This window comes from Macrosteles quadrilineatus, unplaced genomic scaffold (genome assembly GCF_028750875.1).
Source record: "Macrosteles quadrilineatus isolate MER2022 unplaced genomic scaffold, UCM_ALF_1.0 Scaffold_1__1_contigs__length_201487025, whole genome shotgun sequence".
Taxonomy (NCBI): Eukaryota; Metazoa; Arthropoda; class Insecta; order Hemiptera; family Cicadellidae; genus Macrosteles; species Macrosteles quadrilineatus.
In genome coordinates this window covers 110,542,465-110,567,818 of record NW_026542594.1, presented here as the reverse complement: position 1 = coordinate 110,567,818, position 25,354 = coordinate 110,542,465, and the positions used below count along the sequence as shown (strand labels likewise).

At 35.4% G+C, this 25,354-nt stretch overlaps 1 protein-coding gene across 3 annotated transcripts in view; it reads right to left on the bottom strand.

Annotated features, from left to right (window-relative positions):
* LOC128983204 (cytoplasmic dynein 2 intermediate chain 2-like) overlaps nt 1–25,354 on the bottom strand; it is a 137,282-nt gene that overhangs the window by 65,735 nt on the left and 46,193 nt on the right. For all 3 annotated transcript variants that reach the window (XM_054402428.1, XM_054402411.1, XM_054402420.1), the window contains one exon: nt 23,168–23,332. In XM_054402428.1, the coding sequence (XP_054258403.1) occupies nt 23,168–23,332 (165 nt within the window). The remainder of the gene's footprint in view (nt 1–23,167; nt 23,333–25,354) is intronic.

The window sequence follows — 25,354 nt, the reverse complement described above, 5'->3', positions numbered from 1 at the left end:
AATTTGCAAATGTCATCTTTTTCTGTGGCTTCAATTGTGCTGTAAGACAGTATGCCGACTCCACCTCTTGTTTGATTTTCTCTAATAAATTTAGAAGAAAGCTTGTAGTTTGCTAATTTTCCCATAATAAATGCATTGTGATTATTTAACCAGTGCTCAGAAATACAAAGAAATATCGGTTTGATTTTCATTGATTGAAATAGTAAATTTAACTCATCGATTTTAACCTCACTATTCAAACCCTGGATGTTACAATTGAAAATACTTAAGACTTTAGGGATGGCTCTAAAAAACTATTTTTCTGAATCACTGTGCCAGAACATTTGCCTTGAGCACTCACACCACACCTATTCCCATCAACCTCAGCACACCCCACATCACCGGATTCTGTAGAGAGCTGTTGAGATGTGTCAGGGCAGGAACCAAACGACCGCAGATTAATGCTGGCCTCAATTGCAGGATTTTCTTCTCCAGATCTTATTACTGCTTCCTCACTTCTACTCTTTAAATGACTACAATCCATAAGAGGGTAGGAAGAACTTCGCTGTTGGTCTGGGATGGATTTGTCCACTTCTATTTGCAGCTGATCAATCAAGGGTGCACCTTGGGTGTTGAAGCTCTCTTGCAGTTGTGGAGATGTGTCAGCGGTGGCATCTGCCCACTTGGAGGTAATGATTTTTTGCAGTTTCATTAGAAAGTGAGAGTGGGAGAGACCATTCCACAATTTTCTCTGCGCTTTTGGCTGATTGTATGAAACAATACTAATAGTTGCATTTGAATATTTTTGTAATTGAATAATATTATTTGCAAAGTGTTCAATTTCCACACGATCTCGCACACACCCCATCACAGAGCAAATGAGATGATTTAAGTTCTTCTTTTTAAAGTTTTCACTCAGCTGCTCAAATGCTTCATTGTACTCTTGCACTGTAGGTTTTCCATTATAATCTTTCTTCGTAACCAGGCTGAAGATTGTCGCTCCGTTTTAAACAGACTGCATGGTGAGTTTAGAGTCAATGTAATCAGACTTCTTCTGTCTGCCAAATTTTCTTTTAAAAGCAACCGCCACACCTGCTGACATATTTCTGCTATGGTGGAGGTCTGCCGATATGGTGTGTGCAAATGCCACCTTAGGATCATTTGTGAATTGATCAAACATGTCCCACATACTGCTTTCTACAATATTGATGTTGCCCTCTTTAATAGTTGTCAAGGTAGGGAAGTTCTTAACAGCTGTAGGATCAAAAAGACTCCTAATCATAATTGCAATTTGTTTCTTTCCAAATCTATTAAAATGGAGGCCATGTCTGGTATACAGGTTACGTGGTAACTCATGTAATGGCAAAAAAGATGCGTGGCTGAATTCTTTCACAATTTTTTCTAAGTCCATATTAAGATAGTAAATTCGGTTATTTAGAGCTGGGTTATGGTTCCTGTATGGTAAACCGGAGACAATGATGTTCGTGTGAGAAGTATTCTTTAAAACCCGTTTTACAACACACTGTAAATTTTTTTCTGCCTGACCTATCTCTTCATTTGACCCACCAAGTACTACCAGAGTATCAGACTTAGTGAACGACTTTGTCAGTCCTTTCACATCCTTAACAACATCAGAAATTGTGGCATTTGGTTTAAAAATACAGCTAATGTTATAAACATTATCAGGCCATGTACTATTTAGGTGAGAAACTAAGTGCCTTCCATGGCTATCCGCCACAATCAGGATTTTTGGTCTATTGTCTGGTCTATTTTTACATTGGCGACTTCCACTTTGTAAAGGTACATGGGAAGGAATATTTATACTGGGTTTTTTGTTAGCGTGTTCCACATTAAGCTGACTTTTCAATTCCTTAATCTCTTTCTCTAGAGCAAAAATTTGTTTGTGTAGGCATTCTACTTTTAAATCAGGTTTTACTTCTTTCATAATCGTCAGTAATGCATCCTTTTCAATAGACAAACTATTATTTAAGACATATGCAACATATGCTCTTTTTCTGATAAGGTCACCTTCAGTTAGTTTTAGTTTTCCAAGATAATCTATATCCAGACATGAGTCATCATTCATGATGTCTAGAATCAATCTTTCAATAGCAATTATGGAGTATATAGCACAGTCATAGCCATTTAATTGAGTCGGAAAAGAAGCATGAGTGAAATCCAAGTGGTATTTCAAATCCAAGTATTTGAAGTATTTGAAATCCAAGTATTTCATGGTTTGCACTGTAAACGAAAAGCTATCACAATTAGGGATGGACGGGTCCCGAAATTTCGGGAATTTTTCGGGAAAAAAATATTCCCGATTATCGGGACGGGATTACATTTGACTCGGGAATTTTTCGGGACGGGATTTGGTCCGATCGTCGGCAATTTTTCCGCTTCGCGAGTGCCGATAACGCCGTTATTGCTAGCGATAGGTCCGCGAACGCAGGAGACGAAGTCATTTCGACGATTACGCCGTGACCGCGGAGTCATAACGACGATCGCGCCGTGGCCGCGATTATTGGACCGACGATCGCACCGTGACCGCGAGTCATAACGACGATCGGGCTGTGACCGCGGAGTCATACTGACAGTCACGCCGTGACCGCGGAGTCATAACGACGATCGCGCCGTGACCGCGAAGTCCTACCGACGATCACGCCGTGACCGCGGAGTCATACCGACGATCACGCCGTGACCGCGGAGTCCTACCGACGATCGCGCCGTGACCGCGAGTCATACCGACGATCGCGCCGTGACCGCGGAGTCATAACGACGATCGCACCGTGACCGCGAAGTCCTACCGACGATCACGCCGTGACCGCGGAGTCATACCGACGATCACGCCGTGACCGCGGAGTCCTACCGACGATCGCGCCGTGACCGCGAGTCATACCGACGATCGCGCCGTGACCGCGGAGTCCTACCGACGATCGCGCCGTGACCGCGGAGTCCTACCGACGATCGCGCCGTGACCACGGAGTCATACTGACGATCATGCCGTGATGGCGGAGTCATGCTCACGATCGAGCCGTGACCGCGAGTCATGTTGACGATCGCGCCGTGACCGCGGAGTCCTACCGACGATCGCGCCGTGACCGCGGAGTCCTACCGACGATCGCGCCGTGACCACGGAGTCATACTGACGATCATGCCGTGATGGCGGAGTCATGCTCACGATCGAGCCGTGACCGCGAGTCATGTTGACGATCGCGCCGTGACCGCGAGTCATGACGACGATCGCGCCGTGACCGTGAGTCATACAGACGATCACCCCGTGACCCGCGAGTCACGACCAACCTCATTTTTTGGTTTTTGAGTGAAAATTTACGTTTTCATGTCCCTGGCCTTTTACTTCGTAGATACTGGATTTATAGTTTATTATTATGTGTTTTAATATTTTTTGGGACGGGGGCAACATGTTACACACATTTATTTGGTTTTAAATAGGTTCTAGGTATTTTTTTCGTATTTTTAAAGTCTCGAAATTCACGACCATGACGTGTCCCTAGGGTACATTTTCCAACTTTCACGCTGTTTTTAGACTAATTCTTCATGCCGAAATATATAAAGCCATATTTTTATGTCATCAATGGTTATTAAACTTACAAAAAAGGAGCATATTATAATTTTATTGTCATTGCAGACTGACTACCATGACAAAATAAGTCTGTCCCTCGATTTGGCGTCACGACCATTTGGGAAAAATTTTCAACTTTGGAGCACGACAGTGGCAAGCCTGGCGTCGATGGAGTCAGTTGGTTTTAGAGACTAGTTCGGGGTGTACGTCAGGATTGTAGTGCCGGTCGTTTTGAGTTGAAAGGAGGAATTACAAGATTAACCTTTCAATTGCTGGACATTTCAATTGGACATTTCAATTGCTAGATTAACCTAGAAGTCCACTTTGTATCCTCGAACATGAGGTGCAGGGCTACCGCCAGAACAGAGCCAAATAACACGTTATTTCACGACCAAAGTTTCACGACCATCGCGGTTTTTTTTCACGACCAATCCAGCCTTATGGATTATAGTGTGTTTGGTCGTGACAATAACTTTAATATAATTGTAAATTGAACAGTTTAGTTCAATTGAAACACAAAGTTTTATTATAACTAGCAGTCTAATTGAAGGATTGTTTAGAAAGATTTTGATTATTCCAGAGAATTCACGACCGTACCGCTTGTCCCTGACCATCACGTTTATGATTTCTATCATAAAAATTTTAAAAATTAAAATATCGTCATATTTCAATGTTTTATACACAAAAGAAGCACACCTCTATACAAACATAACGATTTTTCGGGTCTCAGGTAAGTTTTTTCGGAGTTATACAAACTTAAAAAGATTTTATTGGCTTTTTTCTATTTTTTGAGTTTTTTTATTTTTTTCTAGAAAGACCAAATATACCAAAAGCTCAGTGACCTTTTTATTGTATAATGGTCATAAAAATAAATTAGTTTATAGCAAAACATAGTTATAAAAATAATATTAACTATTTTTAATATTCATTTAAACGTCCGTTATGGTCGTGACAGGATTTTGTGTTTTTCTACGAAAGATGCTCTTTAAAAAGAAAACTACCAAAGATATTGCGTTACCATGGACATTTTATGAAACTTCAAATGTTAATAAAATAAAAAAAATAATAAAAGTTTTGAAAAAAGGGGAAAAAAATTTGCAAAGTGCTTTTCCTGAAAACGTACGTTTCTAAATTTTCACTCTTTTATAGATCAGTGCCACAAATGGTAAAAATTGATTTTGTATGTCTTTTTTGGTAACTGCAATACAGTACTTTCTTTTTATGCACAGAAAAAAATCCCGTCCCGTCCCGTCCCGAACTATAAATTCAATCCCGTCCATCCCTAATCACAATAGTTCCAAACCGAAAAATAGGAAAATAGAAATAATTATGGAAAATAAGGGTAATTTTATAACATATTTTAGTGAAATTATAATTAGGCAAATGGAAATTCGCTCAGTCTATAGATTTTCTGCGGCAGGGAGGTTATTACTGTTCACACAAAAATAAATAAAAAAATAAACTTTATAAAACTCAGGATAAGAGCCTAGGTTGATACGGCAATGATTATAGAATCTTAATTATTTCCTATATCCATGAACAATTTTTTTTACAACAAATTATTCCCTGTAAAATATTATTACAGCATATCACAAATATTAGAACAGACTCAGTATAATAGATCATAAACATAAACAAATGAAGTAACTGAAAGAATCATATATACTAATGAAATTCAAATTACATTAACATATGGTTTGACAGCTCCATTTAAGTAATGTTAAATTATGTTTACATTCGGGCTAGTGACATCATTATTTTAAATTTGTAATCCTTACCCTCTCTGTTCTAATATTCGTGCAGTATTTAATATGTTTGAACCAGCTGTGTGGAATTATGAAATCAAAATTCATTTGACAGTTAGTTCTGCTTGTTTACATTTGTAAACTTTGTAGGTTTGTTCTTTGTTACCATGGATACCATCAATCAATATTTACTTTTAAATCTCTCACCTCAAATTTTTGAAAGCCCACGGGGCAGAGCCTTAGGACAATATCAAAGCGGGAATAGTTCTATATGTATCCTCGGAGCTGTAGCTTCATTTGTGTGCAATTTGAGCCCAGTCGGTTCAGTAGTTTTTGAGATTACCTCATACAAACACACACACACACGCAGACACCACCTCTTCTTTATAATAGTAAATAGATATAGATAATGTTTTGCAGCAAAGTCTCAGGAACACATTTTTTATGATCACTGTTGTGTTTCAACTGAAAAATATCATCTAAATAGTCCGAGACTAACTAGTGCTGCTACCTAGTAACACATCGAACAACCATCTGTAGCGCTATCTGTTTGCAATCGGTGGCATCAGCTTAAATACCGGTTTTTGACTACTCAGTCTTCAAGCACAGATAGCCGAAAAGGCTAGGGCGTGTGTCACTTGGCCAGTGGCATTCGTCTGCTCGGGTTCGATTCCCGTCCTGTGTGGCAAATAATTAGTGACCTGTGTGTTTGTAGCGATATACTACAACCACTGGGGCATAGTGAGGTGTTCATAATCCTTGGTTTAGACATACACCTTGAAATCATCGGATTGGGCGAATCTTTTAGCTAAGAGGTTGTTAGTGTATCCTATGAACATGCAGGTCACCAATGGCCGTTTTGCTACTTTTTGTTAAAATAACCTTCCTCTCTATATCCCATAGAGATTTTTTTAAACAACGATATATCGTTTCATAGCACTGAAAGGGTTAAGCTTCAAGAATTTTCCCTAGAACCTGGAAACAAAGTATCGTCCATCCACTGCCTAAGAAGGAGAATCCTTCTAATTTGAATGAACTTAGGCCAATTTCAGTCCTGCCAGCTCTATCGAAAGTACTTGAAAAGATAACTGTTCGACAAATTACCGATTTCATTGACGAAGAAGATTTATTGCCTAAATATCAATCTGGGTTTAGAAAAAAATCATAGCACAATCACTGCATTGATAAGCCTGTTTGCAGACTTGTTTGCGGCGAGAGACAGCAGCCGGTGTAGCTCTTTGATCATGCTTGATTACTCGCAGGCCTCTGACTCCATCAGCCATAGTTTGCTACCCAGCAAAATGAGATACTTTGGATTTGGGGCAATTAGCTGGCTAAGGTCGTATTTGGGAAACAGATCCCAGGTAACCAGGATGGGTGTAGAAACTTTGCCTCCCCTTAGGGGAGTCCCGCAGGGGAGTTGTCTGGGACCCATCTTGTTTACACTCTACACAGCCGACCTTACCACATGTGTACGTCACTGTAATGTGCATGCATATGCAGATGACTGCCAGTTGCATTTTTCCTACCCAATTGGCTCATTCAAAGAGAGCTATTACTCAGTGTTTGAGGATGCAAACATGGATATTGAGAGAATAAGTGAGTGGTCAAGGAAGGTTTACGGCCTTAAGTTGAATGTTGAAAATGCACAGTGATCCGCATTGGATCACCAACCATCGTAATCCAAAAAATCTGCGACGGTGAAGTGCATATTCAACTTGACAATGAAAAGCTTAGGGTTTGTGACACTGTCAGGACTTTGGGCGTGGTTCTTGACGGTGGTTTTACCTTCTCCAACCACATCACTTACGTTTCTCAAATTGTTTTTTGAAGGCTGAGAGGACTGTACAGATTCCGTTCGGTTCTTCCAGAGACTGCAAAATTGAAGTTGGTTCAGTCTCTGGTGTTGTCAGTGATGTATTACTGCATTCCTGCATACGGCAACAGTATTTCCCGGAGGATATGAACCGACTTAATAGGCTGCAAAACACTGCAGTTTGTTTTGTCTACGGATTTCATAAGCGGGAACACAAATCCTCTTTCCGGGATTCTGCTGGTCTGTTGCCAGCTGATGCTTTATGCAGAGTGCAAACTAGTGATGTAAAATACCTGGGTATTTAAAACTCGGGGTAAATACCCATAATCCAGAAATACCTGGGTATTTTGGGTATTTATGAAATCGATTGAAATTAATTCATATTTACCCCTAAATATGTTATTGTTATCATTACATGATAAATTAGGATAGTCTATAACACCTTTTACAGTAACTTGAAGCTTTGCTAGTACCTTTTATTGAATGATTTAGCACTTTTTTGTTATGAAATCAAGACAACACCTCATCAGAGAAATAGTGAACCTAAACCTACTTCTACTGTTATTAAATTATGATAGTTAAAATTTGTATTGTGTAAATGGCTTGGAAGGCTAGACAGACCCAAAGCCTTATTGACATAGGCAGAATGGCAGAACACTGAAAAGTACAGTAGACTCCCTCTCATCCGGACTCCTCGGGACCGAGGCTAGTCCGGATAACGGGTTTTCTGGTTAAACCGATGTCAGTCCCCAACAATTTTTTGTATCACAAGTTTATGAAATTAGTTTTTTTTATACCATTGATACCAACAAAAGATCTAGAACAAAAATATTATTAAATCCTGCCATCCTACAGATTGAATTTTAATTATTTTCTTAAGTTGTTTACACAAAGGCCACTACTAGGTTAAATTTTCCTGTTTTTCTAAATAATAACTATTACTTTACAAATTATTTTTCTTCGCTTTCAATAAAATAAATTCATCTATCTATCATTGAAATAAAAAAAAAAAATTATAAGTAGTCAGGACCAGTGCAACTATGCGACCAGGGTATTTATGCTTTATGCTCAGACCTGGGTATTTATGGCGATTATACAGAGAAGTAAAATGCTAGTAGTGTCCATATGAAATTTTGTTTAACACATTTTATTATCATTTTACTATCCTTACAGGGTAATAATTGCAAAAAAACATCTCAATCTTCTCTAACTTTAATACAAATTATAAATACCCAGTTTTTGGGTATTTACCCGGGCCTGGGGTAAATACCCAGGTAAATACCCAATTTATATTTACCTACCCACTGGGTATTTACCCGGCTCACATCACTAGTGCAAACTTGATGTCTCATCCATCGGGTATTATCTCACAGAGAACCAAAATATCTGGTGGAGAGACTTGTGACACGTGGAGCAATTGCTCGACGGGGCACTAGGCAGGAGACCCTCCTCCACTTTCCAAAAGTTAATTTGGAAATAGGGAGGAGGGAGTTCTCCTATTTTGGCCCAACCATTCACAATGACCTCCCCTATCAGTTCAAAAGCCTTTTGGCCTTAGCTTTCAAAAAAAAGGTTAAAATTAGTGATGGGCGGATCCAAGAAAATTTCGGTACCGGATTCGGATCTGGATCTTGAAAAATTTGGATTAATCTCCAGTTGAGCCCATTATCCCTCATTTTTTGGGCATACTAAAACTTTTCAAAATCATAAAATGAAACTTTGTGCTAAGTTTACACTACCACCAAAAGGGTATCTGTGTATATTTTACTATAGTTCGATACACAATGAGAACTTTTTTCGATGGTTTAGGTGCAGTGGTAGAACATTAGGGCTATGGTAGATGTGTGCTACACTATAGGATACCGTATAAATTAAAAGACCAAATTTTCTTAAACCGTGTCCTCACCCATAACTGCAATAAGCATTTATACTTATATGCCAACCCCGTATGAAGGACGGGTACTCTGCTAGTATTCCATAAAGCTTTTGTTTTATTTTTGGCGTTTTCTATGGCATTAGCATTTTCCCTTTTTTTGGCGTTTTTAATCTTACATCTATACACATTTTTAAGTCATTTCTATACCAAACAACATTTGTGTCTTTATATAAATGGTAGAGAGAATCCAATCTTTCTTTAAGTTTTTGTAGCTCTGAATTTTATACCAAGAACATTTGTTGGAGGTCTTCTTTTTCCTTTGAGATTTGTTTACATGTTTTACAAAACAATGGTTAAAATAAAAACACAAAATATTTACAAAACTACTAAATGCTAAGTTAACGTCATTAATGTAAAATACCTCTTTCCAAAACACAAAAAGTCTGTGTAAAAAGTCTGTGCAAAACACAAGATGGGTGCCACGCCTTCTTTCAGAAAGGCATAAGGAGCAAAGGGTTGATGCTGCTCTCCAGTTCCAACAATTTTTTGGAAACAATTTTTTCGGCCATCCACCTTACTCTCCTGACTTGGCGCCGAGTGATTTTCATCTGTTCCCGGAGATGAAGCGGCATTTAGGCGCAAAGCGCTTCGAAAACGAAGACGAACTGAAACAGGAGGTGGAACAATGGCTAACCAAAATGGCGGCAGAGTGGTATGATGCTGGACTAAAAAAACTGTTGCCACGTTATCAAAAATGCCTTGAAAAAGATGGCGACTACGTAGAAAAATAGTCTATGTATGTATCCTTTAAAATATACCGTTTTCAAATCAAATTTGGCTTTTTTATTTATTTTGGAAATAGGTGTAACTTACTTTTGAGACGACCCTCGTAGTTACCATAATTTTCTTCCATTGTGATAAAAGATGTTTTTCATAAAACTTTGTTTGGTGGAATGTAGAAGAAAATATTTGTAATTTTCTCAAATCATAATTCTTCTCACATAATTCACCATTTTTCCAGAATTTGAAAAATGGTCATCAGATGCGTGGCAGCTTCAAAACAGTTAGTGAGTCGGTGGCTCAGTCGGTAGCGTCGCGGACTTCGGCCCCAAGGCAGCGATGTCGTGGGTTCGGATCCTGGTCACTACCGATAACATTTTATCAGTACAGTCCACCTTTGTACTGTACCGGCTCACTCCTTGCTTTGCTGTAAACGATCCACGCACGGGCGCTTAGTCTATGTGGACAGGCAAATGCAAGGTTAAAAGAGGCCGCCAACCTCTAAAAAAAAAAAAAGTTAATGTATCACAAAATTCATGCTGGCCTATTAAATATATAGATAGATTGTACAATTAAAGGTAACGAAGGAAATTCCAAGAAACTGTACATTGCTCGTGTAGGGTAAAAGGGTTCCAGAGGGTTTACAGCGCTCACTTTAAATAAGGTTTACCATTGAAAAACTGGTGCTATATCAACCTAGACTTCAAGGTAATCCAATAAAGGAGTTTACTGACAGGTACTCTGGGGCAATAAGCACTGGGGTGCTCTTTTGCATGGTTTTCCTCCTTTGAAATTGACACTAATATTTGAAACAGCTGGTTATACTACAATTTTGCACAAAACCAAAACATAACCAAAAAAACTTTCGACATAATGGAGACTATAAGACGTTGACCAGGACGGCCAATAGGAGGAGGCCGACGACTTTTTACTGGTAGACGCGAACAAAATACAAGAGTGCTCTCCAACAGCCGCCTGAAGATTTCACATTCAATTTAGGACTGTTGGATACTCGCTGCATAAGCTGTTGATTTTGGAAGACAAGGAGGCTGGTAGGACTACATTGGAGACAGAAGAAAGGAGATGAGTGGCAAATGCGTTGGGAGCAGAGTGTCTTATGTTCACGTTTTAAAGGTAAACGTTCAGATATATACCTAACATCAGAAAGAGACTGGAACAAAATTGGGAGATGGGCCAATGTGAAACGCAGTTTGTCACAGGCCATGGACAATTTCAAGGTGAATTTGTGAAGATTCACATGGTGGAAGAGGAAGTATGTAGATGTGGAGAAATAAAAACCACGAGTCACGTATTTATAAATTGTTCACTTCAGGAGACAAATAGGAGAGAACAGGAAGAAGTCTTGGATAAGATAGGTCTAGAGATGAGAAAATAAAACATGACTAGGTGAAACCCGTCGAAATCGACGGTTATTTTCAAGGATTACGCTAATTCATCTAACTGCGATAAATTGAGTGAAATTGTACATATTTTGAGCATTTAGCATTGTTTAAAGATTAATAAGTGTAAAAACAATAATGATATTGATATTAATTGCATTAGTTACCAAATATGGTTGATCATTCAATTAATAAAATATCTCCCATACTGTACCTCATCAGAGTTATTAGTATATTATCTGGTATCTCATCGTTTGGATTAACCTTTAAATAGTATTAAAATCGTATTGGTGGATCTTTTGTAGTTAAACACTTCCGTGATTTCATCAGTGTAATGCAGATTAATCTATGATTTTATTTGAAAAAAATATCTGTTTGTTGGGAAGACATGTTCTAACTTCAAAGGGAGGTATATCCGTTACAGTGTAAGTTTGATTTTTTCTTCGTCACGTCGCGTCAGTTCATATCGTACTTCTGTGCTAATGAATAACCCTCTATCACATTTTTGAGAAATTTGTTGTGGGGTTACTGTTAAAGCTGGAATTCCTTGACATGGGGGATGTCAGTTAGTTGTCTCAGCCATATCAATTACATAAAGTTGTCAATATAATCCCTCTACGGAATGTGAGGTGTAGTGGAATATACTTGAAGTGAAGTTGGCTTTTATTCTTAAACTGTTAGGGGCCTCCTCATTTATATGCGGATTCATTGACAACAAATAATGCAAATGACATAGCAATGGGACATTTACAAAAAGCAAAAATACTGTAAATTTGCTGTTACATAAATATTGACGTTTACATGCATCGTTAATCAACGTATCTTATAAAGGATGATGTGATCTAGTTTAAAAGGAATATGACCTTTCTGTCATGACAGTAGCTGCTTAAATATTATTTACTCATTGGGCCATATTTACAGCCAAAATTTGGTGTTATTTTCAATAACATATGGGTAAGTTACATAGATTTTTTTTGCTGCTGATCAGTGCACTTTAAGAATATATATTTTGGAGATAAATTAAATGGTTTTTGTTGCAGAGTAGCGCTAGTAAACATGCACAACCCTTTTCGTTAGTCTAATAACATTCAAAGGCTCTCTAAGAATTCAAGTTCTTATTTGTATAGGTACATATCTATATTGTTTTCACTAAGAAGAATGAATACATCGAAGTAACCTCTCTGAAAAGTCTGCAGTATATTGCAGTTTTCCAGCTTAATGACTTTATTTATCATGCAAATATTTCTACATAAATATTGTAAAATGTTTTATCCAGTTGCTGTAAACTACTATTAATTTAACCAAATATGGACACGGCTCAAATAGGCACCGTGCCCTTCTGCACTTGTAGGCTATTATTTTGTATTGTATTACACAATTGAATATTTTTCCAATGATTGAAAACATGTATGACAATAATCTCATGAACCTATGATGATCTGTCTAGAACAATATGATAAAAATAAAGACAAAAATGGTGAAAAGGGCAGTCACCAACCCGTAAAATAGATATAAGGTCAATAAGAAATAATTTTAAGAGTTACTGTGATAAAAGGATTTTCCACTGATTTCGTCATGGTATATATTGCAAAACGGGGAATATTGAACCGCCACGAGTTTTATGACCGTCCCGAGATACTTGAACCGCCACGATCATTAGTGCGGATTATAAGGGTCGGTTTTGCAGGGTTGAAAAACAGTTGAACTGCCACGCGGGTTCTGCAGGTAGCGAGGGAACTTTTTGAAATATTTATCCCTCCACTTTCCCACTTAGATATAAGATGGACTAACAGTCAAGATTCAAGGCTACTGCAAGCAACAAACTGTAGTTCTTAGTACAAAAATACTTCAGAGATGTCAGTATAGTATATAGATTTGGAAGTTCATTATGGTTCTGAAGTGTTGACAAATGTACTCCTTCGTAGATTTTTGAAGAAAACATTGCGTTTAATGATTTAGGGTTAGTAGCAGATTAGCTATAAGGATAGGGTTTGACAAATCTAGTCTAGCTAGTTTTAAAAATCTAGTGAGTTCAGTATAACACTGAAATTTTTGAATGAAGCTAAAATTCTGCAAATAACCATACTACCTGAGGCATCACCAAATTCAATGATTTGGACGAAAACGTTAAAAATAAAATTACTAAATGTGTATATCTTGCAAAATATAAGAAATTTGTTTTTAACTTCTTCATATCTAATTAAGATTTCTTATATTGCAAGCACTGGTTTGGTTATGTAGAAGCTGTGTAAAAAATTCCACCTATCAAAAATGCAAAATATGTATTTTCTAATAATTCAATGTGTTCTTATGGAATCCAATGGATAAACTGACTGGCATAATGATTGCAAACATATGATAAAGTTCATAACTTATGTCTTATATTGCCTACACAAATAATATAGAAGTAAGTAATAATAATAAAAATTAAGACGTTTTACTGACAGTGTTATCACTAATAACTATTTTTGTCCCCTTTTTATATTATTAGCAACTATAAATACCTTAGGAATGTGTGCTCAGATTTAGTAAAAGACATAGAAACCTCAAAATGAGACTGGGTAAAAAAAGCTAACAACAAAACAAGGCAGATGTAAGTATAATTTGGATCCAGTTATATTATGTACAAGTCAGTACTTACAAAATGACCAAAATTATTTGTCTAAACGAAAAATTAAACAAAAGCAAATGGATAATATCACATATTGTATTATTGTATAAATAATACCAATATTATTTGAATAAATAAACAGACTTTTATAAACACGTATAACAAAATATCACAATTAAAAGAACTAATAAAAGTTTACAGTAAAAAGATTAAAAGATTAACTAAAACAAAAGTGATAAAAAATAATACTGTACCGACAAATAAAACAAAACAAATGAATTATGTTTCATATTGCATTTATAATATTAATTTGATTGCATTAATGAAATACGCTATTATAAACATAAACGACATAAATTATGATTAAAAGAACAAGGAAAAGGTTGTAGTCAAAAGATTTAAATATTGAATATAAATAAAAGAAACAACACGAAACAGAACTATCAAAAGTAAAATACAAAAATATACAAATGGGTAATTTTAAAAATTTGGTAATACTATAGAAATAGTATCAATTTGAATAGTTAAATATTATTCACTTAGATGACAAACAATGAAAACGAAAGGTTAAGTTTCATTAAAAAATATAAAGTTGAATATGAGTTTAAAAATATATAAAAAGAATTTTACACAAATACAAATTAATAAAGTTTGTAACAAAAAGAGGTAATAATACAATTTGTTTTTGTTCACTTACCTTCAGTAAAGCATTTGGCCTGGCATCCTCCTCGTCTTCTGCGCTCACAAAACCACTTTATTGTACCGCACTTCAATTGCGATTGCTTCACAAATCGGTAACCATCTACTACTAAACAATTCCCACCACGCTCACTACTAACAAAATTTATATCGACTGACATCTTCACTGTCCACTGTATGAAGGCGAACTGATATTTTTGACAGAACAACCCTTGCTTAAATACCCGAAATAGAGGGGGAGTCAAGAAACATTCCATAGTTTTGAGTAATCCTACCTAAGTCATCCGGCGATGACATCGAAACACCATAACTCCAATTCTTGTGATTTAATGTTCTATGGAACACTTCTATCATTAATTTCACGGTTAAGTTTATATGTATTTTTTATTTTAGAAGACTTCCCCCGAAAGACTTTCAGTGCAATATTGTGGAAGGGGGCATAAATGGAAAGCATTGTTTATTTTTGCATAAAATTACGCAAACTAGCTTACATTACAAATAACATTAATTGCTCATAAGGTTAATATTTAATTTTTAAATTGTCAAATTAGTCGTGTAGCAAAATACGAATTTTCTTACGGTAGTGGCTGTCACCAATCACGTTTTTAGGGCTATAAGTCCCTAATTCCAAAATTTAGTCAAAATCCTATCGCTGGATTTCGAGGTATATATTAGGCCTACAGACTAACAGACATAGCTAGTATTAGAGAGTAGGATATACTCAATATTTCTCTGCACCATCAATTGATGTGGTTTTAAAATATACAACACTGAAATAATAAGTAAACAATAATTAAAACCAAATTCGAAAGTTTTCACACTATCCCACATTATAAGAAAAACATACGGTCATTTCCCTTGAAATTAAGAAATCTAAGGTAGAATCAAAATGTTATCTCAAGTAAAATCAGACAAACAAACTAAAACCAAACCAATCTAACAGCTTTATGTATATTCAATATTTTAAATGTAATTAAACATAGAACTTAACTGGGTACTACCCTGAACCCAGGGTGGATGTGAAATGGGTTTATTAAAAACTGATATTTTTCGGGGAAGTTTCACATCAAGACATTTCATTCATATATGCGGTTGGTGTAAGACTCATGGTTTTATTAAAAAATTGTGATCCTAGTTAGTTGTCCAAAGCTATATACTGATACATAAACATCTTTGAAGTATTTTTCTATGTTGACACACATATTAAATATAATATACGTAGTATGTTTTTAAAAAGAATTAGGAAGGAACAATGAGAAAACGAATATCCATGATACTTACATTGTGTGTCTGTACTAGGAACTGTACATAGTTTTTTGCTTGCAGTAGCCTTGAATCTTGACTCTTAGTCCATCTTATATCTAAGTGGGAAAGTGGAGGGATAAATATTTCAAAAAGTTCCCTCGCTACCTGCAGAACCCGCGTGGCAGTTCAACTGTTTTTCAACCCTGCAAAACCGACCCTTATAATCCGCACTAATGATCGTGGCGGTTCAAGTATCTCGGGACGGTCATAAAACGCGTGGCGGTTCAATAACAGCCTGCAAAACATAACATGATACAGAAAAAAATTAATTTTAAAATCAGAAAATAACATTGCAAATGCTTCTTTTGGACAATTCAGTAACCCCCAATTAATGTGTCTTGTTTAAAATACAATTTACAAATTAACAGCTGTTTCATTAAAAAGAATTATCCACATTGCCAAAATGTAAACAAATCTGTAGAGGGATCTTTAAAGGCTTCTGGAGCAGAGCCCTAAGGGAATTTATTTCGTTTTTCTTTTGATAACCCATCTACAGACCAAGACCTTTCTTTAGACACCCCTACCAAGTTTCTACGCCCAGCCGTTCTCTCAAATTAGTGGAGACAAAGTTTCCAATTAAATTTTTAGATTCCCCCATGTTAATCTTATGTTATGAGTTTACTGACAGGTACTCTGGGGCAATAAGCACTGGGGTGCTCTTTTGCATGGTTTTCCTCCTTTGAAATTGACACTAATATTTGAAACAGCTGGTTATACTACAATTTTGCACAAAACCAAAACATAACCAAAAAAACTTTCGACATAATGGAGACTATAAGACGTTGACCAGGACGGCCAATAGGAGGAGGCCGACGACTTTTTACTGGTAGACGCGAACAAAATACAAGAGTGCTCTCCAACAGCCGCCTGAAGATTTCACATTCAATTTAGGACTGTTGGATACTCGCTGCATAAGCTGTTGATTTTGGAAGACAAGGAGGCTGGTAGGACTACATTGGAGACAGAAGAAAGGAGATGAGTGGCAAATGCGTTGGGAGCAGAGTGTCTTATGTTCACGTTTTAAAGGTAAACGTTCAGATATATACCTAACATCAGAAAGAGACTGGAACAAAATTGGGAGATGGGCCAATGTGAAACGCAGTTTGTCACAGGCCATGGACAATTTCAAGGTGAATTTGTGAAGATTCACATGGTGGAAGAGGAAGTATGTAGATGTGGAGAAATAAAAACCACGAGTCACGTATTTATAAATTGTTCACTTCAGGAGACAAATAGGAGAGAACAGGAAGAAGTCTTGGATAAGATAGGTCTAGAGATGAGAAAATAAAACATGACTAGGTGAAACCCGTCGAAATCGACGGTTATTTTCAAGGATTACGCTAATTCATCTAACTGCGATAAATTGAGTGAAATTGTACATATTTTGAGCATTTAGCATTGTTTAAAGATTAATAAGTGTAAAAACAATAATGATATTGATATTAATTGCATTAGTTACCAAATATGGTTGATCATTCAATTAATAAAATATCTCCCATACTGTACCTCATCAGAGTTATTAGTATATTATCTGGTATCTCATCGTTTGGATTAACCTTTAAATAGTATTAAAATCGTATTGGTGGATCTTTTGTAGTTAAACACTTCCGTGATTTCATCAGTGTAATGCAGATTAATCTATGATTTTATTTGAAAAAAATATCTGTTTGTTGGGAAGACATGTTCTAACTTCAAAGGGAGGTATATCCGTTACAGTGTAAGTTTGATTTTTTCTTCGTCACGTCGCGTCAGTTCATATCGTACTTCTGTGCTAATGAATAACCCTCTATCACATTTTTGAGAAATTTGTTGTGGGGTTACTGTTAAAGCTGGAATTCCTTGACATGGGGGATGTCAGTTAGTTGTCTCAGCCATATCAATTACATAAAGTTGTCAATATAATCTCTCTACGGAATGTGAGGTGTAGTGGAATATACTTGAAGTGAAGTTGGCTTTTATTCTTAAACTGTTAGGGGCCTCCTCATTTATATGCGGATTCATTGACAACAAATAATGCAAATGACATAGCAATGGGACATTTACAAAAAGCAAAAATACTGTAAATTTGCTGTTACATAAATATTGACGTTTACATGCATCGTTAATCAACGTATCTTATAAAGGATGATGTGATCTAGTTTAAAAGGAATATGACCTTTCTGTCATGACAGTAGCTGCTTAAATATTATTTACTCATTGGGCCATATTTACAGCCAAAATTTGGTGTTATTTTCAATAACATATGGGTAAGTTACATAGATTTTTTTTGCTGCTGATCAGTGCACTTTAAGAATATATATTTTGGAGATAAATTAAATGGTTTTTGTTGCAGAGTAGCGCTAGTAAACATGCACAACCCTTTTCGTTAGTCTAATAACATTCAAAGGCTCTCTAAGAATTCAAGTTCTTATTTGTATAGGTACATATCTATATTGTTTTCACTAAGAAGAATGAATACATCGAAGTAACCTCTCTGAAAAGTCTGCAGTATATTGCAGTTTTCCAGCTTAATGACTTTATTTATCATGCAAATATTTCTACATAAATATTGTAAAATGTTTTATCCAGTTGCTGTAAACTACTATTAATTTAACCAAATATGGACACGGCTCAAATAGGCACCGTGCCCTTCTGCACTTGTAGGCTATTATTTTGTATTGTATTACACAATTGAATATTTTTCCAATGATTGAAAACATGTATGACAATAATCTCATGAACCTATGATGATCTGTCTAGAACAATATGATAAAAATAAAGACAAAAATGGTGAAAAGGGCAGTCACCAACCCGTAAAATAGATATAAGGTCAATAAGAAATAATTTTAAGAGTTACTGTGATAAAAGGATTTTCCACTGATTTCGTCATGGTATATATTGCAAAACGGGGAATATTGAACCGCCACGAGTTTTATGACCGTCCCGAGATACTTGAACCGCCACGATCATTAGTGCGGATTATAAGGGTCGGTTTTGCAGGGTTGAAAAACAGTTGAACTGCCACGCGGGTTCTGCAGGTAGCGAGGGAACTTTTTGAAATATTTATCCCTCCACTTTCCCACTTAGATATAAGATGGACTAACAGTCAAGATTCAAGGCTACTGCAAGCAACAAACTGTAGTTCTTAGTACAAAAATACTTCAGAGATGTCAGTATAGTATATAGATTTGGAAGTTCATTATGGTTCTGAAGTGTTGACAAATGTACTCCTTCGTAGATTTTTGAAGAAAACATTGCGTTTAATGATTTAGGGTTAGTAGCAGATTAGCTATAAGGATAGGGTTTGACAAATCTAGTCTAGCTAGTTTTAAAAATCTAGTGAGTTCAGTATAACACTGAAATTTTTGAATGAAGCTAAAATTCTGCAAATAACCATACTACCTGAGGCATCACCAAATTCAATGATTTGGACGAAAACGTTAAAAATAAAATTACTAAATGTGTATATCTTGCAAAATATAAGAAATTTGTTTTTAACTTCTTCATATCTAATTAAGATTTCTTATATTGCAAGCACTGGTTTGGTTATGTAGAAGCTGTGTAAAAAATTCCACCTATCAAAAATGCAAAATATGTATTTTCTAATAATTCAATGTGTTCTTATGGAATCCAATGGATAAACTGACTGGCATAATGATTGCAAACATATGATAAAGTTCATAACTTATGTCTTATATTGCCTACACAAATAATATAGAAGTAAGTAATAATAATAAAAATTAAGACGTTTTACTGACAGTGTTATCACTAATAACTATTTTTGTCCCCTTTTTATATTATTAGCAACTATAAATACCTTAGGAATGTGTGCTCAGATTTAGTAAAAGACATAGAAACCTCAAAATGAGACTGGGTAAAAAAGCTAACAACAAAACAAGGCAGATGTAAGTATAATTTGGATCCAGTTATATTATGTACAAGTCAGTACTTACAAAATGACCAAAATTATTTGTCTAAACGAAAAATTAAACAAAAGCAAATGGATAATATCACATATTGTATTATTGTATAAATAATACCAATATTATTTGAATAAATAAACAGACTTTTATAAACACGTATAACAAAATATCACAATTAAAAGAACTAATAAAAGTTTACAGTAAAAAGATTAAAAGATTAACTAAAACAAAAGTGATAAAAAATAATACTGTACCGACAAATAAAACAAAACAAATGAATTATGTTTCATATTGCATTTATAATATTAATTTGATTGCATTAATGAAATACGCTATTATAAACATAAACGACATAAATTATGATTAAAAGAACAAGGAAAAGGTTATAGTCAAAAGATTTAAATATTGAATATAAATAAAAGAAACAACACGAAACAGAACTATCAAAAGTAAAATACAAAAATATACAAATGGGTAATTTTAAAAATTTGGTAATACTATAGAAATAGTATCAATTTGAATAGTTAAATATTATTCACTTAGATGACAAACAATGAAAACGAAAGGTTAAGTTTCATTAAAAAATATAAAGTTGAATATGAGTTTAAAAATATATAAAAAGAATTTTACACAAATACAAATTAATAAAGTTTGTAACAAAAAGAGGTAATAATACAATTTGTTTTTGTTCACTTACCTTCAGTAAAGCATTTGGCCTGGCATCCTCCTCGTCTTCTGCGCTCACAAAACCACTTTATTGTACCGCACTTCAATTGCGATTGCTTCACAAATCGGTAACCATCTACTACTAAACAATTCCCACCACGCTCACTACTAACAAAATTTATATCGACTGACATCTTCACTGTCCACTGTATGAAGGCGAACTGATATTTTTGACAGAACAACCCTTGCTTAAATACCCGAAATAGAGGGGGAGTCAAGAAACATTCCATAGTTTTGAGTAATCCTACCTAAGTCATCCGGCGATGACATCGAAACACCATAACTCCAATTCTTGTGATTTAATGTTCTATGGAACACTTCTATCATTAATTTCACGGTTAAGTTTATATGTATTTTTTATTTTAGAAGACTTCCCCCGAAAGACTTTCAGTGCAATATTGTGGAAGGGGGCATAAATCGAAAGCATTGTTTATTTTTGCATAAAATTACGCAAACTAGCTTACATTACAAATAACATTAATTGCTCATAAGGTTAATATTTAATTTTTAAATTGTCAAATTAGTCGTGTAGCAAAATACGAATTTTCTTACGGTAGTGGCTGTCACCAATCACGTTTTTAGGGCTATAAGTCCCTAATTCCAAAATTTAGTCAAAATCCTATCGCTGGATTTCGAGGTATATATTAGGCCTACAGACTAACAGACATAGCTAGTATTAGAGAGTAGGATATACTCAATATTTCTCTGCACCATCAATTGATGTGGTTTTAAAATATACAACACTGAAATAATAAGTAAACAATAATTAAAACCAAATTCGAAAGTTTTCACACTATCCCACATTATAAGAAAAACATACGGTCATTTCCCTTGAAATTAAGAAATCTAAGGTAGAATCAAAATGTTATCTCAAGTAAAATCAGACAAACAAACTAAAACCAAAACCAATCTAACAGCTTTATGTATATTCAATATTTTAAATGTAATTAAACATAGAACTTAACTGGGTACTACCCTGAACCCAGGGTGGATGTGAAATGGGTTTATTAAAAACTGATATTTTTCGGGGAAGTTTCACATCAAGACATTTCATTCATATATGCGGTTGGTGTAAGACTCATGGTTTTATTAAAAAATTGTGATCCTAGTTAGTTGTCCAAAGCTATATACTGATACATAAACATCTTTGAAGTATTTTTCTATGTTGACACACATATTAAATATAATATACGTAGTATGTTTTTAAAAAGAATTAGGAAGGAACAATGAGAAAACGAATATCCATGATACTTACATTGTGTGTCTGTACTAGGAACTGTACATAGTTTTTTGCTTGCAGTAGCCTTGAATCTTGACTCTTAGTCCATCTTATATCTAAGTGGGAAAGTGGAGGGATAAATATTTCAAAAAGTTCCCTCGCTACCTGCAGAACCCGCGTGGCAGTTCAACTGTTTTTCAACCCTGCAAAACCGACCCTTATAATCCGCACTAATGATCGTGGCGGTTCAAGTATCTCGGGACGGTCATAAAATGCGTGGCGGTTCAATAACAGCCTGCAAAACATAACATGATACAGAAAAAAATTAATTTTAAAATCAGAAAATAACATTGCAAATGCTTCTTTTGGACAATTCAGTAACCCCCAATTAATGTGTCTTGTTTAAAATACAATTTACAAATTAACAGCTGTTTCATTAAAAAGAATTATCCACATTGCCAAAATGTAAACAAATCTGTAGAGGGATCTTTAAAGGCTTCTGGAGCAGAGCCCTAAGGGAATTTATTTCGTTTTTCTTTTGATAACCCATCTACAGACCAAGACCTTTCTTTAGACACCCCTACCAAGTTTCTACGCCCAGCCGTTCTCTCAAATTAGTGGAGACAAAGTTTCCAATTAAATTTTTAGATTCCCCCATGTTAATCTTATGGGAGAAAATCCAACTTTGATGGAAGATCCTGTCCAAACTAATAAAGATATCAAAAAACAAAAAACACTTTGCAAAACTACAAATCAGGGCATTTCTTTTGACACTTTAATCATCAAAATCGGTCCAAAAATGAGGGAGGAGTTCTGTTCACAAAAATCGGCTTAGCGTATTATATATATATATATATATAGATGAGTGACAAGGAAACAATTGAGACGTTTAGAAAAGTAGCTAGGGAAACAGGAAAAACCAGGGATACATACAGGCGTTAAATTATAAAAAAGAAACAAACAAAAACTAAGAAACAAAAGGAATGAAAACTTGCCCATGAAGGGGAGAGGAAAGGTTTTTTTTCCTAGGACGCTAGGCACGAGCCTGGGATTGTTTTTCACATTACTTCAGGCTAGACCTAGTGGTTGCGGCATTATCACTTAGATAAAATCCATTGATGACTTGGCGGGGATCAAACCCGAGACCTCAGGGACTGAAGTTCCGCGCTCTAACCACTACGCCAGCTCGCTCCCCGGAGAGGAAAGGTTAGAGCGAATCTCAATGATCCCTATCGCTCAGGGCGATATGGGGAAGGGAGTCGTGCCGTTAGGTTTTAGGAAAAATAATGTGCCTGGAAACCTAATGTGGCTATGAGTAAGGCTATTTGAGAAAACACTATTTACAATAAATGTTGATTATATCGATCTGTTATGTACTTCTTGAGTATTTCCATAATCTTTGAGTCGAATATTTTAAAGTCATCAGAAATTATGGCTGTTATTCGTTTTAAAATAACGCCTGTAATACTTAACAATTGCTCGAATTCGAGCAACAAGTACACTAGTTTATTACTATTTTTATTACTTACGTCCTCCTCCTCACTTAACAGTGAATATGAGGCAAAAGCATTGCTGCGACTGATGCGATCTAATTCATTTACTACTGCAGGACACATGCGATTCAGGAACTCAGTAAGTTTTTCTTCATCGTACTTTGTTTCTGCAACTTCCCCTTCAGTGCTCTCTGTTTGTACCTACACAGTAGTGATATCTGATAATATTCAATCAATATTTATTATGTATACCATGTATATATCATGTAAATTTGAGTTTTCAACAAACTCCTGTCGCAGCAATGCAAACTAGTTCAAATCTGACACGAGCGCCGAATTCTCTGCCTCATTCCCAACTATTGTGGCTGCCATAACGCCTAGATTAGTATCGTCTAGTAGTAAATAAAACTATGTGAGGGAAAATGCTCTCGTCAAGTATGATTAGGTTCTCGTAAGAGAGGGGTTAATCCAGATTATAATCCAATGCCAGGGGGACAGATCTGTATCTATATTAAGTATTTAGGTATAAAAAAGTGCAACAGAGTATGTCAAAAGTGATCAAAGTTGAACAAAAATTGACTGCTGAGTTCCCTGGTTCTCTGGACTTCCAGAGTTTACTGTTGTAAAAACTTGCCTGTCAAATAAGTGATTTTCTCAAAATAATTTTAAAATTAAAACCACTTTCAAAGTAGCCTAACACAAGCACATGTTTGTTTACAAGAATAACAACATTAATGAAAACATATGAATTATATCATGTGACTTTATTAAATGTCCTAAGCCGGAAGAAAAAGAAACAACTTTAAACATTTTCTAACAAACTCCCCCCTTTGCGAAGGCTTTTGCATACTACATTTTTTATAGAGAAATAAATCTACCAGTTAATTTTTTTCAATTCTTTGGGCCAGCAAGAATGACAAATTTCAAAAACCAGCAACAAAATTCATCATTTTTCCAGAATTTGAAAAATGGTCATCGGATTTGTGGCAGCTTCAAAACAATTAATGTATAACAAAATTCATGCTGGCCTATTAAATAATTCTACCCCTGTAGTTTGAAAACCGTTTGAAATGTTTGCTCTCTCTTCAAGAAGTGGTCGAAACAACTGTTTTAAACAACTGCAATACTTGAAATTTTGTACGCACATTAACAGAATATGATTCATACTTGACTTATGTGGTGGGACTAATTGTCACATACAGGTAGGAATTGGTTAGAATATTAGTTGGGGGAGTAAAGAAAACGTCGCTGATGTCCGATTTGTACTAGCTCGCTTAGTCGTGATTGGTGCTCCTTGGAGACTTTATTTTACAGACAACCCTTGTACGTGGGAAACAACGATAACGGCTATTAGCAAATTTCCCATATAGGGGGTGGTACGGTAATACCTAGACCCCTGACTGATAAGGGTGATTCAAAATGAATACCTATCACAACTTAAGGAATTTAAAACTCTACAAAGAAAAAAAGGAAAGCTAATCATTATCTGAGGCAAATTAAGTAGTTTCATTTAATTGCTCATTTGTTCGCTTGAGGCGCTGTTGACAAGAAGTCAGAGTCAGTTGATGCTAAGATGGTTTGTCCCGTTGTTGACAAGCTAATGAGTTTGCTGCTGGAGGGATATTGTAATAAGGCTTACATGTTAGTTGTATGTTATGGTTTTTTATGTACATGTGACAAAGGCCAATTTTCTTGTTTTATAACCTGTTGTAATGGTTGTAAAGAATTTGACAATGCCCATTACATTGTGGCTGAGAATTCTTATTATTAAAGAACCATTTGATATGGATATGTAAATGGGTATTTTACTTTATGTATTCTTTTAGGTTTTCATAACAGAATTTTTCATTAAGGCCTAATGGATTTATTATTTAACCAACCATAAGATTAAAAAAAGTCAAGAATAACCGTTGGTAATCGATGATGAAAAGAAAAAGATGTACGAGCCAACGATTCCATATTTTAAAGAAAAATATAACTTTAAAAATATTGAAGTAATTGGTTTATTTATTGAATCAAGAGGGACCATTATAAGTTTTTTATATAACTTACTCTATCTGAGCAAGATCAAAATTATTGTATCGTTTTAGTTAGTTAACTTTTTCTGTTTAGCCTAAATTATTGTTTGTTATTCTTTGTTTTTAACAGCTTCCTTGTGATAGAGTAAGAAAGATGTAATGTATTTAATAAATAATTTGTATATAAAGGTGTTAAATAAAAAGA